Source organism: Panthera tigris, chromosome A1 (assembly GCF_018350195.1).
Source record: "Panthera tigris isolate Pti1 chromosome A1, P.tigris_Pti1_mat1.1, whole genome shotgun sequence".
Classification (NCBI taxonomy): domain Eukaryota; kingdom Metazoa; phylum Chordata; class Mammalia; order Carnivora; family Felidae; genus Panthera; species Panthera tigris.
Genome location: NC_056660.1, coordinates 28,283,258 through 28,300,901, shown reverse-complemented (window position 1 = coordinate 28,300,901; position 17,644 = coordinate 28,283,258). Strand labels below are relative to the sequence as shown.

At 38.5% G+C, this 17,644-nt stretch overlaps 1 protein-coding gene across 2 annotated transcripts in view; it reads right to left on the bottom strand.

The window, feature by feature from the left end:
- Nucleotides 1-8,665, bottom strand: part of VWA8 (von Willebrand factor A domain containing 8) — a 366,248-nt gene extending 357,583 nt beyond the window's left edge. The window contains exon 1 of one of the 2 annotated variants that reach the window (XM_042977303.1): nt 8,420-8,665. In XM_042977303.1, coding sequence (XP_042833237.1) covers nt 8,420-8,582 — 163 coding nt within the window. In that variant the 5' untranslated portion in view covers nt 8,583-8,665. The remainder of the gene's footprint in view (nt 1-8,419) is intronic. The other variant, XM_015538962.2, reaches the window with a different exon arrangement.
- Nucleotides 8,666-17,644: the final 8,979 nt, after the last annotated feature.

Here is a 17,644-nt window from a genome sequence, read left to right as displayed (position 1 = left end):
TTATACACTAATAATGAAGCAACAGAAAGACAAATAAAGAAACTGATCCCATTCACAATTGCACCAAGAAGCATAAAATATGTACGAATAAATCTAACCAAAGATGTACAAGATCTGTATGCTGAAAACTATAGAAAGCTTATGAAGGAAATTGAAGAAGATATAAAGAAATGGAAAACATTCCATGCTCATGGGTTGGAAGAATAAATATTGTTTAAATGTCAATACTACCCAAAGCTATCTACACATTCAATGCAATCCCAATCAAAATTGCACCAGCATTCTTCTCAAAGCTAGAACAAGCAATCCTAAAATTCATATGGAACCACAAAAGGCCCCGAATAGCCAAAGTAATTTTGAAGACCAAAGCAGGAGGCATCACAATCCCAGACTTTAGCCTCTACTACAAAGCTGTCATCATCAAGACAGCATGGTATTGGCACAAAAACAGACACATAGACCAATGGAAAAGAATAGAAACCCCAGAACTAGACCCACAAAAGTATGGCCAACTAATCTTTGACAAAGCAGGAAAGAATATCCAATGGAAAAAAGACAGTCTCTTTAACAAATGGTGCTGGGAGAACTGGACAGCAACATGCAGAAGAATGAAATGAGACCACTTTCTTACACCATTCACAAAAATAAACTCAAAATGGATAAAGGACCTGAATGTGAGACAGGAAACCATCAAAACCCTAGAGGAGAAAGCAGGAAAAGACCTCTCTGACCTCAACCACAGCAATTTCTTACTTGACACATCCCCAAAGGCAAGGGAATTAAAAGCAAAAATGAACTATTGGGACCTCATGAAGATAAAAAGCTTCTGCACTGCAAAGGAAACAATCAACAAAACTAAAAGGCAACCAACGGAATGGGAAAAGATATTTGCAAATGACATATTGGACAAAGAGCTAGTATCCAAAATCTATAAAGAGCTCACCAAACTCCACACCCGAAAAACCAATAACCCAGTGAAGAAATGGGCAGAAAACATGAAAAGACACTTCTCTAAAGAAGACATCCGGATGGCCAACAGGCACATGAAAAGATGCTCAACGTCGCTCCTCATCAGGGAAATACAAATCAAAACCACACTCAGATATCACCTCACACAGTCAGTGGCCAAAATGAACAAATCAGGAGACTATAGATGCTGGAGAGGATGTGGAGAAACGGGAACCTTCTTGCACTGTTGGTGGGAATGCAAACTGGTGCAGCCGCTCTGGAAAACAGTGTGGAGGTTCCTCAAAAAATTAAAAATAGACCTACCCTATGACCCAGCAGTAGCACTGCTAGGAATTTACCCAAGGGATGCAGGAGTGCTGATGCATAGGGGTACTTGTACCCCAATGTTTATAGCAGCACTCTCAACAATAGCCAAATTATGCAAAGAGCCTAAATGTCCATCAACTGATGAATGGATAAAGAAATTGTGGTTTATATACACAATGGAGTACTACGTGGCAGTGAGAAAGAAAGAAATATGGCCTTTTGTAGCATGTGGATGGAACTGCAGAGTGTGATGCTAAGTGAAATAAGCCATACAGAGAAAGACAGATACCATATGTTTTCACTCTTTTGTGGATCTTGAGAAACTTAACAGAAACCCATGGGGGAGGGGAAGGAAAAAAAAAAAAAGGTTAGAGTGGGAGAGAGCCAAAGCATAAGAGACTCTTAAAAACTGAGAACAAACTGAGGGTTGATGGGGTGGGAGGGAGGGGAGGGTGGGTGACGGGTATTGAGGAGGGCACCTTTTGGGATGAGCACTGGGTGTTGTATGGAAACCAATTTGACAATAAATTTCATATATTAAAAAAAAAAGTATTTAAACATGATAAAAGCATTTTCTCAAATACTATACTGGCAAAGGTATGCTGAATGAAGGGTTCATTTTATCACCTCTTTTCTGAGTACGTTAAACAAGCAGCCTCTACATGAGGAAAAAACCATAACCTTTTGATAAATTTTGGTAAAGCCTTTTTGGTGAATCTTCCAGAAACTGAGGCAGAGTGATGGTACTGGCTGGTTAGGTCAGTGACTCTACCTGCCAGTCAAGTGGTTTCCAATTATTGGCTATGAATAAAACTGAAAAGGCTATAATCAAGTTGTCAGTTGATAGGCCACTAAAAATAACATTTTTGATAATTAATCAACATATTACTTTTGGCTCATATATAAAAAGTCTGTAAAGAACTGAGTGATATTTCTATATCAAAATTATATACATTGCAGCAAAATTAGTACTCAATTAGGAGCTATTAATTACATTAATATTTAACTGGGGAAAAGCACCACTCATGCTGTTAACAGGTATATTTCCGCAAAATTTTACATTTTTTTAAGAAATTTGAAACATATTGATGTTCTTTTGAACAATTATGCTTTAATAATTGTAGTGATAGGTATGTTTTAACACTTAAACATTTTTGTGCAGAGAAATCTAAAGACAAAACATTTTAAGAGTAAAAATATTAAGATAAAATTATGATGAGTAGTGGTAATTGAAATATAAATTCAAGGAGATAAAAAAAAAAGTAACATGAGCTTCCTGATAGTTAAACATGAGCTTTTTAATCTATTTTTCAAAACAGAGATAGTGGCTAACATATTACTAGGATATTCTAATTTCATTTAAAAGATACACTTTCAAGACTGTTAAAAATTTTTATTTTAAAGGTCAATATTTACAACACACTGGAAACACTGTACTCTGCAATTATTTATTCTTTTCAGGAAAATTTCTAGATATCAACTTCAAAATATACAAAGGGATACATATTTTCAAAATCCTTTTAGGAGGTAAGTGTGAAAATTTTTGAAGACCACTGTTCAGTCTGTAAAAGTGCAGCCTTTTGTGGGCAGGGCCTATGTTTTAATCACCTTTGTACTCATAGAGCCAAAGATAATATCTTAAACCAACTGGGTATTCAAGAAATGTTTGGTAAATGAATATGTGAATGAATACAGCTTTTAATTAAATACTGTTTTCTTAATTAAGTGTTGTTTTAAGCCCTAGTTCACTGATTTTCTGCACTGAGAACAGCCTATCTTTCAAAAAGCTCAGAAATCAAGTCATTTGTAAAGACTTGATTTAAATGAAGTAGTGTAAGTATGTTCTAAAGGGAAGTGAAAATACTTATATAACACAATAGGTAATACAACTTAGAAGAAACTAAGGTATACCTTTCTTCAAATACACTATTTTGGTTCAATACAATCATTTTTTTAGACACTGTAGTTAATGATATAAGATACTCATAATGGAAACTACTAGAATAACTAGAATGGGTTAACAAGTACAGATTGTTATAGAATATACTGCTTAACACTTAATTACATTTATTACAAATAATGCAAAAAAGCAACCACATGTAACTCAGATTACTTAAATCCCTGTATACAGCAAAGAAACTCTCACACAAATACTACCACCAATAAACTGATATATATTTTATTCAGGCATGGAAAGTATCGATTTGAAAATTAAAAGCCCTGAAAAGAATCTGCAAGATAAAACCTTCCAAATGAAATTAACTTTAAGGTTCATTTAAAGTAATAAGGTTTGATTTTATCACTTGCAATCATCCTACTTTAAAGGAATTTCCCAAAGGTTTATAGGAAAATAATCTCTATATTCAAATAATAATTAATAGTGTATTTTATTTTTTTAATATTTATTTATTTTGAGAGAGAAAGTGTGTGAGCAGAGGAGGGACAGAGACAGAGAGAGACACAGAATCGGAAGCAGGCTCCAGTCTCAGAGCTTGACATGAAACCTGAACTCAAACCGCGAGATCATGACCTGAGCCAAAGTCAGACGCTAAGCCACCCAGGCGCCCCAATAGTGTATTCTAAATAACACTTATTCTTGTAAAACCCCTTTGGATATTACACACTTGAGTTTTAGTAGACAGCTGTTTTGTTTTACCTACTCAATATTCTTTCCCTTTTGACAACAGAATCCCTCTGTCCAGTGGAGAACCCACCCCATCTTGTTTGGGTAGAGTTTATACCATTAATCCCAACCTTTACCCCTGCACCAAAACCTCCAGAAGTGAATATCCTGCACAAACTTGTCAGAATATTCCACTCTCTGGCCACAGTGATTGTTTTAGAGATGGACACATGATCCAGGCTTGGCCAGTAAGAGTTCTCGCAAGAATTTTTGTCAGAGCTCAAGGAAAAGATGTTCTCTCTTTCTCTTTTTTTAAATTTTTTCTTAATGTTCATTTTTGAGACAGAGGTGGACAGACAGAGTGTGAGCCAGGGAGAGGCAGAGAGAGAGGGAGACAGAATCCGAAGCAGGCTCCAGGCTCTGAGCTGTCAGCACAGAGCCCAATGTGGGGCTTGAACCCACAAACAGTGAGATCATGACCTGAGCCAAAGTTGCTTAACCAACTGAGCCATCCAGGCATCCCCCTCTTTTTCTAACAGTGTGAAGTGTAAGGACCATCAAAATCTGGGGCTGTCAGTAAGGCTATCATTGCTACCACTTGAAGAAATCCCAACAGCTGTTGAAACCAATACAGCAAAAATCAAATCCAACAAATGGAGAGTAGAAAGGAGGCCTGGGGTGGGGGGGGGGGGGGGGGGGGGGCGGCACGGGGAAGGGCAGAGAGGGTCCAAGCCCTAAAGATCTTTGAACATCCTACATCTAGCCTGAAACCATTAGATCTCCCACCTATGTGAACCCATCACCATGTTTTTCTATGCACATTTTCCCCTGGGGGAAGGGAATCACTCTTGGTTAAAAACCACTGGTTTAGTGTCACCACTTTTTTTAATACAAAACTTAGACCCAAGAGAAAACCAAATATATCAGCAATTTCCAGATTAGTCTGCATGTTCCTAACACAGGTCTTCCCAATGATTTATTAAGTTACAATTGTTTTGGGATTTTACTGCTAAATGCTTTAATATAGAAGGGCCACAATGTCCTCAGGGTCAAAATAGCCTACTGCAAGTTTAAAGTAGTTAATAATTTTCCCAAAGTTCAATACCTAGTAAATACAGAGCTAAGACCTGAACCATCATAGTGTAGTTTTTCCCTTTACACTCTATTCTTCATGAAGCAGGAGTTCTCTACTTCCCCTCCCCAAAGTCATTACTTCTATTGTAGCTCTGGAATAAAATCACAAAAAAATGCATTAGGGGTGGATGTCTATTGCACTTTTTATATATTTAAAAACAGACAACCTGTGGCACCCGGCTGGCTCAGGTCAGTAGAGCATCCAACTCCTAATCTCAGGGTCATGAGTTTGAGCCCCACATTGGGTGTAGAGATTTCTTTTAAAAAAATAGAAATAAAAGTAGGCAACCTGAATGTCCAACAATGAAAAACTGGTAAAACAAATATATGAATAAATATATGACTTTAGTATCTACTTAAAATGAACATGTGTAGCAATATTTACCACTTTGTTAATATGTTACAATAATGGTTAAGTGAGAATTATAAAAAATACATGATCCTATTTTTAAAAAAGAAATGTGCAGTTGTACAAATAAATATTATATGTATTTCACAAAATCTGATAATAGTAACACCATAAAGTTGACAATGATGACTTTGAATGGGAGATTATATCTCAGGGGATTTGTCTGCACTTTACTTTTCAACAATGAACACAATTTCTTATACAAAAAGTATTTTTAAAGATTCCTTGATCAAATTTATTAATATACAAAAGTCATAAAAGATAAAACAGAGTCCCTTTAATAACAATGGTGTTAAATGACAGCACTAAACATGTCATGGTGGATTACACAGAGTTATGCTTCCAGGTTTATCATTTCAGCCTGCTCCATGGTATATCTAAACAGTTTACTGTCAGAGTCCCACTGAGCCAATTTACTTGCCTCCATCTGTGAAACCCTGCAATAATCTTTACTGAAAATTCTTTGCAGTAGCTAACCTCCTTGTAAGCCTCTTTGTTCCTAAAACTAAGAGACAACACTACTAATTGAAGCATAAAGAGATACAAAGAATTTACAAATTATCGATACTTAAAACTATCCAATAGCAAAGGACAAAAGGCAATGGGTTTTGGGATTTGTTGTGTTTTTTTTTTTTTTAACATAAATGACTCTCTCTTCTTTACCAGGCTTTATAAAGCTCCTATCTTGAAAGCCAACAAGGCAATTCCAGCCTCTCCTGGAAGGAGATAGTTAAAACTCTGATAGTTTTAAACCTACAGTACCTGGTTTCCTTCTCTGTATGAATTTTAGTATTATAAGTCACTGAGTGCTTGTATCGTGTCAACACGATACAAAGTGTTGACAGGTACCAAAGGAATATAAAGATAAATAAGACATACATACAGTCCAGGAAAGATAAGAACAGTATAGAACATGAATCTACTGCTTATGTACCCCAGTGCTCTTTTTCCAATCTACAAGGAAGCAAGGTCAATTACATGCAGAGATGAGTTACTGGTCACATGTGTATATGCAGCTGGGAGCATCTTTCCAATCTAAATTGTAATTCATTACATCACAGTGCTATTTGTGGCTTTTATTTTGTCTATGTATGACCTCTGGTTCAAAATGAGACACTCCAACCTTTATGACCAACATTATGTCCCGGGGTAGCCAAGAGCTTGCCTCCGATTTACCTGGCTCTCAGCTGTTCTTAATAGAGTCCAGATCTCTCATAAGTTTCCAAATGAATTTACTCAGTCTTCACACCTGCAACATTGGGCATCTTTGCAACAGCAAGGCAAGTAAGTTTAGCACAATTTACTCCTTGTGGTCTGATTCTGCCAGTCAATGACTAAGTCTAAAGTTAATATGTTGTCTATAATGTGTTCATGAGTCTCACATTTTAAGCAAAGCCTGTACTTTGATTTGTTGGACATAATGTTGAGGACAGTTTTAATGTTTTTATAATCACCACGTATTATTCATGTACAAAGACCAATTTTTTTAAAGGTCATACGACTTAACTTTTTCCTGTATGCCTAGCCAGCTAGCTGATAGTTTTAAACCTAAAGTAACTGGTTTCATTTCATCTAAAGCCAAGGAAACAGAACAATTCTCCCATAGCTAAAAATATATATACTAAAAATAATAAGCTAACTTTTATTGAATGTTAACATGTGCCAGGAATTATATGAACTAATTAAATCCTCATAATAATCCTATCAAATATACTCTTTTTATCCTCATTTGAGTTAAGAAAACTGGGACACAAAATTAAGCAACCCACCCTCAGATCTCCATATCCAGATGGTGCAGAAATGGACTCCAACCCATACTGTTTAACTCCAAAGCCCAAGTTACAGATTATGCTGCACTTCCACCCTTGTCCTCCCTGTTTTCTAGGACAAAGAAGCAACAAACAAACAAAAAACTCTTAATATCACAATAGTCACAATAACTGGTAAAGGAGCAAAATTTGAAATCACAACTCCACACAAAACGAAAAAAAAAATTTTGTTCAGTAAATGAATGAATGGATGGAATATACGGGACCTAAACCTGGCAAGGAAAATTATTGGGGCCAGTCTTTGCAAGAACAATGAACCCTACAACTTCCAAGTAAAAACCTCTGGTATTCTAAGCAGCAATGACACTAACAAAATCTTGCCTAGAATCACTTTGCCGTTTAAGAACAGCCAACAACATACATCCCTTCCCCTTAACCAGCACAAATGCTCTAACTCCAGCATGTAACAAAAAAAGATTCTGAAAACCAGCTCTAGTATAACCAAAAGGGGAAAAAAAAAAAAAAAAAAAAAGCCTGAGTTAAGAAATCAGACACGTGATTCTAAAGCAGTCACTAGCTGTGTGATCTGCAAGCCAGTTTTCCCTTCTGGGTCTAAATTATCTCATTGGTACAGTCAGGAGTTTTAAAATTAAGTTGTGATTTTCAGCTCTAATAAGATGTGAACACTTTGGGAAAGGAAAACTCCTGGAAAATTCAGAAAGGCTTGCGTATACCTTTAAAACACTGTTAACGATGGGATCCTTGGCGAGAACGTACACTTCTAAGCCGCCACTAGCCCTGGTTGGAACATGACACAGACTGGCTTCTAGGCCCTTGACACTCTGAGAGCAAGGTCAGTCCCAGGTTTCAACAATTTCTGAGGGCTCCTGCATTAAACCCCAGCGTGTACTGCAGTCCAAATCAGCATCCCAGGGATAAAAGCAGCGGGGGGGCGGGGGGAGGCGAATGCACTATTCCAGGTCATCATAAGCCTTAGCCCAGATCCCTCGGACTACAGAATGAGGCCCAGAGAGTGCAAGCGCCTTGCCTCGCGATACACAGCATTAGCCGCGAGATGTAAACTAGAATGTCTATGTCTTGGCTTCCCGCGCGGCGCTCCTTCCCAAGCGAAGCAGGAGGGAGTGGGGTGCAGAGGACCGCAGGGGCCCCGCACAGACCCCAGGGGCGGCGGGGACGTCCCGGGGTTACCTGTGTCGGCCCCCGCCCCGGCATGCAGCAGTCTGACCTCCGACCCGCACCCGTCTCCGCCGGGCCTGCCCCGCACCACCTGCCGCAGGAGCAGCCGCATGCGCCGCGCGGCCGGGCCGCCGTGGCCGCCGGGCGCCCCGAGGAGCAGGAGCCGGGACTGCATGGGGCCGGACGTGTTGCCGGGGCAGGGGAGCGGGTCCCGCGCGAGCCGCGTCCGGGACGGGCAGCGTGAGGCGGCGCGGCGAGCGGGACAGGAAGCGGCTCCGCGCTGCGTCCGCCGGAAACTCCTTCCCCCGGCGCGGCCGGCTCAGCAGTCTCGGGCCGGCCGGACCCCAAGCGGACTGAGGGAGCCCGAGAAGCGCGAGCCCGGGAAGCCCGCACCCGCCGCCGAGGGAGGACCCGGAGCAGGTGCGGCTGAGCGCTGAGTCCTGCAGGCCGCCCGGGTGCCTCTGCGGCGGAGCTGGGGGGACTTGGCTCTGGTGCGGGCCTCGCCCGCACCTGCGTCGGTTCACCTGGCTTCACCAGGCCGGCTTCCAGTCGTTCCCCTGTAGTCCTGTAAACTCGGAGTTCAGGAAATGCCCCCGGGTACTAGGACTGTTTAATGGTGTGGCTCTTCAGATGCTTTTACCAAGTCTTCCCTTCCTTTCTTGGTTAATGGCCCAGTCTTACTATATTGCCCTTTTCCTGTAGGCTGCTTCAAATCCTTTTCAGAAATTGAGTCCGTACCCTGGAGATTGTGGGAACTTTCACCTATTTCGATGCATTGTAACCATACCTATGTTTCCATACAGCATTTGAAAGCCTTGTCCTTTATCTTTTTTTTTTCCCCCTGTATGCTTGTTGTCTTGTATTTTAAAGGCAAAACTCACATCTTGGTGATTTATACAAATTGTCAAAATGTCAGAAAGGACCCAAATCAAGTACTTGTTCAGTCATTCTGCGGTGGAAGTGTTATATAAACATAATTTATGTCGTTAGTAAGAGAAAAAAGTAGGACACTGGTTAAAGCTGACTCCCTGTCACACATGCCAAAGGCAGAAGAGGTCCTACCACAAAGCAGACTAAGCCTAATATCTCCAAATGTCTCCACAGCATCTCCAAAATGTCAGGAGTGAATTGGCCAACGCAAAATGTTTAAATCAGGTTACTCCAAACCAACAGCAAACCAAAAGAATGCAGAAGGCTTCACTTGCAGTTAAAGGCCTTGGTAATTCTGGAGTTGTCCCTATCTGTAAATCTATATTGAGCACCTGCCGTGTCATAACCCTGTGACAGGTGCTGAGAGGTGATGGGTGGCTGTAAAAGAAAAGCAGTGCTGGATAAGGCTTTGTGCATCTTGTCAAGGCCTTGGACCTAAATGGTGAAGGCTGAAACAGGCTTCTAACCTAGTTAAGGGGCTGAAAATCAAGGTAAATGTTTGCATAGTACATTGCAACATGGTTTCGTATGCATGTTCTCGTAGAATCTTCACTACAGCCCTATGAGACTGCTAGGAGAGAAAGACAGAAATGTAAGATGTAGGAGTTTATGAAATGTTTTTCCCACTGTGAGTTCATACTGTGTGCCAGGTATTATGCTAAATACTTCAAAGAATTACTTCATTTCACACAGGCCTTTATTATCTATCCTGTTTCATAGGTGAAGAAACTGAGGCTGGAGAAATTAAGTTCCTTGATTAGGACATCTCTACTTAATCTTACTGGAATCCAGTGCACACTTGAAACAGTAGAAAAACAATGTAAGGTAATTTAGCAAAGTGCTAAAAGCTCTTGGAGTCGAGGCAATGGGGAAATCAATACAGGTTTACAGACAACATTTTTCAAGCAACTGTGGTATAAATGGTACCCTTCTGGGTACTATGTAGTCATGGGCTCACATCAAGTGCAGAAGACAAATACACAAATGAGTTCTAATACAGTGTGTAGGATACTACATGTTTAGGATGTTTAGACTCAAGGTACTCTGGGCTAGAGTGCTTCACCAGGGAGAGGTCAGTGAGGTTTCACAGAGAATTTCATGATTAAAATGGGTCTTGAAGGATAGTTGAGATCTTTTCAAGTGGAGAAAAGGGCCAGTCACATCTGGCAGTGGGAAAAGCATGGACAAAGGTACAGAAAGCTGGATATACATGGCAAGACAGAATCAGTGATTCGCTGTGCCTGGAGGTCAAGTACATAAAAGTTTGTAGAGATGAGCCTGGAAAGAGAAATTGGGGCCATGTTGTATGTGAGGTGAAAGAGTTTACATATTAACCTCCAGGAAATGGGAAAATGAAGATATTTTAGAGTGACAGATCTGCAATATGAGGGGAAATTTGAGCCAGAGAAAAAACGACACCTGAGCTTTATGTTGAATTCCACTTTAGATTTGGATAAACAAAGAAGGGTGTAGAGCAGAAGCAGGGGTTTGGAGTCCTGACAAGCATTGTCAATTTATAGGGACAAAGAGACCAGCCAGGTGAAAAAGGCATAATCTTAGGAGAGCACGAGTGGGGGAGGAAAAGATTATACAATGAAAAACCTTGAATGGCTTGATGAGGTTGGAAAGTTGGACTTCATCATATAGGTAGATTGGGTCCCCTGGTTGTTTTGATCATGGTTTAGATACGAAATGAATTATGAATTGAGTAAGTAAGAAAGGAAGCATCAAATTCTAGCTATGTGGCAGTAAAAATAGTCTCTGCTTGAAACAGTGAACCCCAGCTGGTGGCAATGAGTCTGAATGGGGAAAAGTAGACCTCAGCAATGTTTGAAAGATAAACCAAAGGTCCTTGATTTAAAAAGACGTCTATCACAACCTCTGGGTAATTTCTCTCAAATTCTCATTAAAATAACTGGTTACATACTTAAAAAAAAAAAAAAAAAAAGCCAAGCTACCAAAAACTGGGATTGTTAACCTTTTTCCAGAGTCCAGAAGAAATATTTTTCCTACCATATTAATGTAACTCATTGGAAAATTCATTTAATAATCTATAATATATATATTATAATCTATAATATATAATATAATCTAATAATGCTAATAGTATTAATAATTATTAATAATAATAATCTAATAATGCTATGTCTTATTTTTAAAAGGTAGGTGCTTCATCCCTCCTTACTGTTCACCCTCCTGGGCAATCACAGGTCTGCACCTGTGCTTCCCAAAATTCAGTGTACATCCTGATCATCTGGAGAACTTGTTAAACTATAGATTCTCAGGCTTCACTCCCCACCCTGAGATTCTGACTTAGTAGGTCTGAAAAGGCCCAAGAATGTGCATTCTTGGCAATACCTATAAGAGATAACCTGCATGCCACACATGATTAGTCATAAAACTAGATAACAGTTCTCTCCATTGTTTTGTTTTGCTCTATGTCTGTCCCACCTATTCATCCTCTTCAGCACTTTTTCTAAAACAATTTGTGAGTGCTCTCCCCTTATCCACAGTAAAATAAAATAAAATAAAATAAAATAAAATAAAATAAAATAAAATAAAATAAAATAAAATAAAATAAAAACTGAACAGGGAATTGGAGAAGAGAGGAAAGAACAGGTGATGGCCCCTTTACATCATGAAATGATTTTAGACAAGGACATGGCAAGAATAGCAGCCCTGAGAAGACTTTAAACTGGAGAGTTCTTGAACTCCCATCTGTTCAGAGAATGGGAAGGAACCCAACAGAACCACAAGATCCATACCCTGCTAGATCTTAAGATCTGTGAAGGGGATTCCACCAGCACGCAAGTGGACAAACGAGGGCCAAAGACAATTTGACCAGTCTGTCTGCTGGCAAACACCAGGTCAGGCTAGGTAGAACATTCTGTATCCAAAATTAAGTAAAAAAGAGGATAATGGAATCCATTTTAAAAATAGTATACTATGGAACAAAGAAAATAAAGTAGCATGTCAATTTAGGAGGTACATAAATCACTGAAAATTTACTACCCTGCTGAGGGGGGAAAATGCCACTTGCCATGGTTAAGGATACAAGAATACATAGCCTTTATGAAATAAAAGTGAGCAAGAACATGAGAAGTTGAGAGAGAGAGAGAGATGAAAAGGGTAAGAAAGGGTAAGAAAGATACACTAGAAGAACCCCCACCCCCTGCAAACACTTAATGCTGGAAAAAATAGTTTAAAACAGCACTTAAAATGAACTTGGAAGCTTATGAGAAAGTAGGGAAAATTCTGTAAATCAACGAGTAAATCTGGAAGAGTCTGGGAGGGTGAGGAATCACCAAAGGTGCTGGATGCCCTGAAAACCTCTACTGTCCCAGGTGCCTATAGCTTTAGGTGACACACAGGACAGGGAGTGGACTAAAGACCCCAGCATAAACCAGGACGGGAAAAGGTCTACACAAATGGTAAACTAGGGGGGAAATTGCTGAGGTAGACAAAAAGGCATCACATCTATCTGCTTGATTCTAGATAGATTTTTTTCCTTAAGACTTTGTGGCTTCTGCCTGAAATTTAGATGGGTTTGATGCCTGAATATACAGGATTTGATTGCTGTGAAGAAAAATATAAGCCATAATTTTAATTTAGATGGACTCAGTCATTATATAGGATATTTGCACAGCACAATTAATAAGCTCTATTTGATTAATGTACAAAAAAATGGCAAGCATAAGTTGAAGGGTGCACATTATCTGCCAGAATAAATAGAACATTAGAAATGAGTTATGTTAAAGGCTATAAAGCATGTTTCAACAAAAATCAAAGAACAGAGAACACAATTTCAGATCTTAATGCAATTAAGTGAGAAATCAATTTTATGACTTTTTTCAGATATAGATATGTTTCTGTGTACTCATGGGTCAAAAAAGAAAATAAAATTAGAAAACACTTGGAACTGAACAATAATGAAAATGCCTCCTATTAAATCCTGTGATGTGCAGCTAAAGTTTTCCTGTACTTAGAGGCTAAAAATTTAATGGACTAACCTTTCAACTTAAAAAGTATGAAAAAGAATAACATATTAAATCCAAAGGAAGTTGAAAGAAGGAATACTAAAGACAAACAAAAATTAATGACATGGAAAGCAAAGATAAAAGAATAAGCAAAAACAAAATTTAGTTATGTGTAAAGACTAATTTTTGTAGCAGAAATAAAGTGAACTCAAGAGAAATGTTGGAAAATAAAGTTGAATAAGTCTCCCAGAAAAAGGAACAGAAATATTAAGAAAAGAAAAAGAAAAGGTTTAAAAATTAAAGGATCATTCCAGGAGTTCTAATATATGAGTTTCAGAGTTCAAGGGTTTCTGAAATAAAGAACAGAATGAACAGGGAAGGAAATCATCAAAATTCAAGAAAATCTCCCACAAATGAAGGAAGCAAGTGTTCAAATTAAAAGGGCTTAGCCAAAGGAAGCTGTTTGTGAAATTTCAGTAAACTGACAAGAAAGAAAAAAATTTGCCAGCTTTCAGGAAGAAAAATCAGGCTTTATATCAAGAATTAAGAATCAAAATAACATTGAACTTCCAAAGTCATACCCAAAAGGAAAAGAGGGAGACAATATAACTCCAGGTGCCTGTTTATTAAAGCATAACTAGGATGGCAATAAGGTAACTTTTTATTTTACTTTTGCGCCGAGTTAAAATACTTAAATTTTTTGAATGTTGAATGCATACATGGTGTATTTTTTATTTATGGGTACATTAGAGCAAAAAGTATACTCTCTATACATTACATCTGTCCCCAGGGAGATATTTGCCTGCTATAGCAACAGAGGAAGCCAGAAGACAATGAAGCAATGCCTTCAAAATTCTGAAAGAAAATTATTTTCAAGAATTATATACCCAGCCAAACTGTCAATTAAGAGTGAAGGTAGAAGAGAGACATTTCAGACAGGTAAAAATCTCAAAAACAATGTATTTCAATGCACCTTTTCTCAGGAAGAGAGAGAGGAAGCCAAGAAAGAGAAAGACATGTGACCTTGGGAGATAAAGATGTAGCACAGGGAAAAGGAAAAGGAGATTCCTAATTGACAGTGAAGAGAGATCCAAAGGAGATGGCTATGTGGCAGGCCAAAAGGCCATAGTCTCCACAGGATCTGGTTAAAGCATTCAAAGAGACTTCAAGAAAATCAAAGTCATTTAGTATTATCAAGAAAATAGAAAACAACCCTAGCTAATGAGTTAATAATGAAGCCATGAAAAACTAAATGAACAAATTATAAATTTCAAGGAAAACGAAATGTGCAGGAAAGGTAAAGGATGATATAGTATGTGGCTTAACTGTGACTGATATTTAGTAATGATAATAATATAAACATTGAATATTAAGCTAGCTGAAATTATAACTGCACTAATAAGATGGGAGGATAGTGACTGGTGAGGGTCGAGCTAAATTCCCATCTATTAAAGTAAAAAATCAATAGATAATGCCTAAAACTGAAAACTCAAGAAAACACCTAAAATTGAAAACTCACAAAGTAGCAATATAAGCATGTTGTAAGAGATATTAAGAGTTAAGATGACACCAAAAACCATAAAATACCTGGGAATAAATCTAACCAAAGAGGTGAAAAATCTATATGCTGAAAACTGTAGAAAGCTTATGAAAGAAATTGAAGAAGACACAAAAAAATGGAAAAAGATTCCATGCTCCTGGATAGGAAGAACAAATTTTATAAATATATATACACATATATATGTATATATATATATATACACATATATATACATATATATATATATATATATATATACACAGACACACACACACACACACACACACACACACACACACAATGGAGTATTACTCAGCAATCAAAAAGAATGAAATCTTGCCATTTGCAACTACGTGGATGGAACTGGAGGGTATTATGCTAAGCAAAATTAGAGAAAGACAAATATATGACTTCATTCATATGAGGACTTTAAGAGACAAAACAGATGAACATAAGGAAAGGGAAACAAAAATAATATAAAAACAGTGAGGGGGACAAGACATAAGAGACTCTTCAATATGGAGAACAAACAGAGGGTTACTGGAGGGGTTGTGGGAGGGGGGTTGGGCTAAATAGGTAAGGGGCACTAAGGAATCTACTGAAATCATTGTTGCACTATATGCTAACTAATTTGGATGTAAGTAAAAAATTTTAAAAAAGAGTTAAGATGAACACCATGTGGGAAATGGATTGATGGGGAGGGGGCTTCAGGACTGGATGTTTTCTCATAGCAATCACAAAAACTAGATTTGGGGAAGATAAAGGGATTGTGCCAATATTTACTCTCATCAGTTTGTATGAGGGTCTCTGCTTCCCTGATCCCTTTCCTACACAGGATATCACAATTAAAAGAAGGAAGGAAAGAAGGAAAGAGGGAGGGAGGAAAGGAAAAGAAAGAAGATCATTATCTATTTGGTACCCCCAAACTGAAACTGTTATTTTAATGTTTATGCCTTTGGTCATCAGTGAGGATGAGCACTTATACATACGTTTAAAAGTCATTTGCACTTTTGTTACTAACTGGTCTAATTCTTCATGTACTTTTTGAAATATTGTTTTGATTTTAAGAGCTCTCCATATTAAGAATATTGACACTTTTTTAGTAGGTTGTCGATACAGTTACATAGCTCTTTCCCTCCACTACATTATCTAGCTCAATCCTCAAATCTTTGTCAACAAATACATTGAACTAAGGAATGAATGTGAAGTAGTAAAACTAGAGGCTTTGGAACCAGGCAAATCTGGTTACACTTCATTTCTAGTTGTGTGATACTGGAAAAATTACTGTCTGAGCCTCAATGTCTTTATCTATAAAATATAAATAATACTTAATAGAGTATTGTGACAATTCACTAATAAATGCAAAGTGTCTAGCAGATCACCGGTAGGTTTTCAGGAAATGTTTACAATTTGAGTAACCAAGCTTTGGACATGAGGCAACTTGACAATTTAAAGAATTTTAAGTAGATATTAAATGTAAATTAAGGGGAGGGGAGATCTAGAAGTCTTGATTACTATGGTAAGTAGCTTTTGTTTTATATATATATATATATATTATTTTTTTTTTCAAAGCATATGAAAGGGTACAACAGTCTTCTGGCCCTTTTCCTCCAAAGGAACAATTTCTTGGTTTCTTTCTCTGCTAGATAGTCTGTTATATTTGCCTGCCAGAACTCCCCTTCCACTTTTTCTTTTTTTTTGTTGTTTTTGTTTTGTTTTGTTTTTTTTCAACGTTTTTTATTTATTTTTGGGACAGAGAGAGACAGAGCATGAACGGGGGAGGGGCAGAGAGAGAGGGAGACACAGAATCGGAAACAGGCTCCAGGCTCCGAGCCATCAGCCCAGAGCCTGACGCGGGGCTCGAATTCACGGACCGCGAGATCGTGACCTGGCTGAAGTCGGACGCTTAACCGACTGAGCCACCCAGGCGCCCCCCCTTCCACTTTTTCTAATGAGAGTAATCCCTTTTCCTTTGGGCACCTGCATCTTCCAGACCTGGTAAGGCTGTGAAGCACCTTATCCTACCTCACCAGGCAGAGGGTTGGGCATATGACTCATGCTCATAGAGCTTGACCCAGCACCAGTCAGAGAATTTCATCAGGGGTGGCAATGGGTACAGAGACTCTTCCTTACTCAGATTACAGGTGCTTACATCCCCCTTGTAATTCAAGAACTTCTGAGGCCATCTTTGCTGTGATTCAGAGAGCCTGCCTGAGACAAGAGAAAAGCAAAGCAAATGATTAAAACAAAGAACAAGGTGTCCTGGCAATATACTTTGAACTCTGAATCAGCCAAATCTGAACCACCCCTTTAGACGTCTATGAGCCAATAAATGTTTATTTAATGTAACTTTAACTTAGCTTTTGTTACTTGTGATTTCAAGAGTTCTGACTGATGCCAGCTCTCCCACCACCCCTTTCCAGCCCAGAAGCCTTGCAGGAGTGGCTTGGCTAAGAGATGTGGCTGTCCTTGGTATCAACCACTTTACAGTACCTCTCTCTATATGGGAAAATATGGTGCGCTGTAGATTATAAATGTAAGTCACATCAAGCTCCTAATTTATTAACAAAGGAAAAAGATCTTGGTGGAAGCAAGATGGCCATACATGTGTATTTCCTTTGGCCCCCAAAATCCCTAATGGGGGCACATCCTTCCAGCACAACCGCTCATTCGAGGTAGGGTGTTGCCAAGTGTGGAAAGCTCAATTCCTGTAGCACCATAATTCTCATTACGTTCAAGGCCTATTCAGGAAAAATGTTATCAATCTATATATTTCAAGCTAAAGGAAAT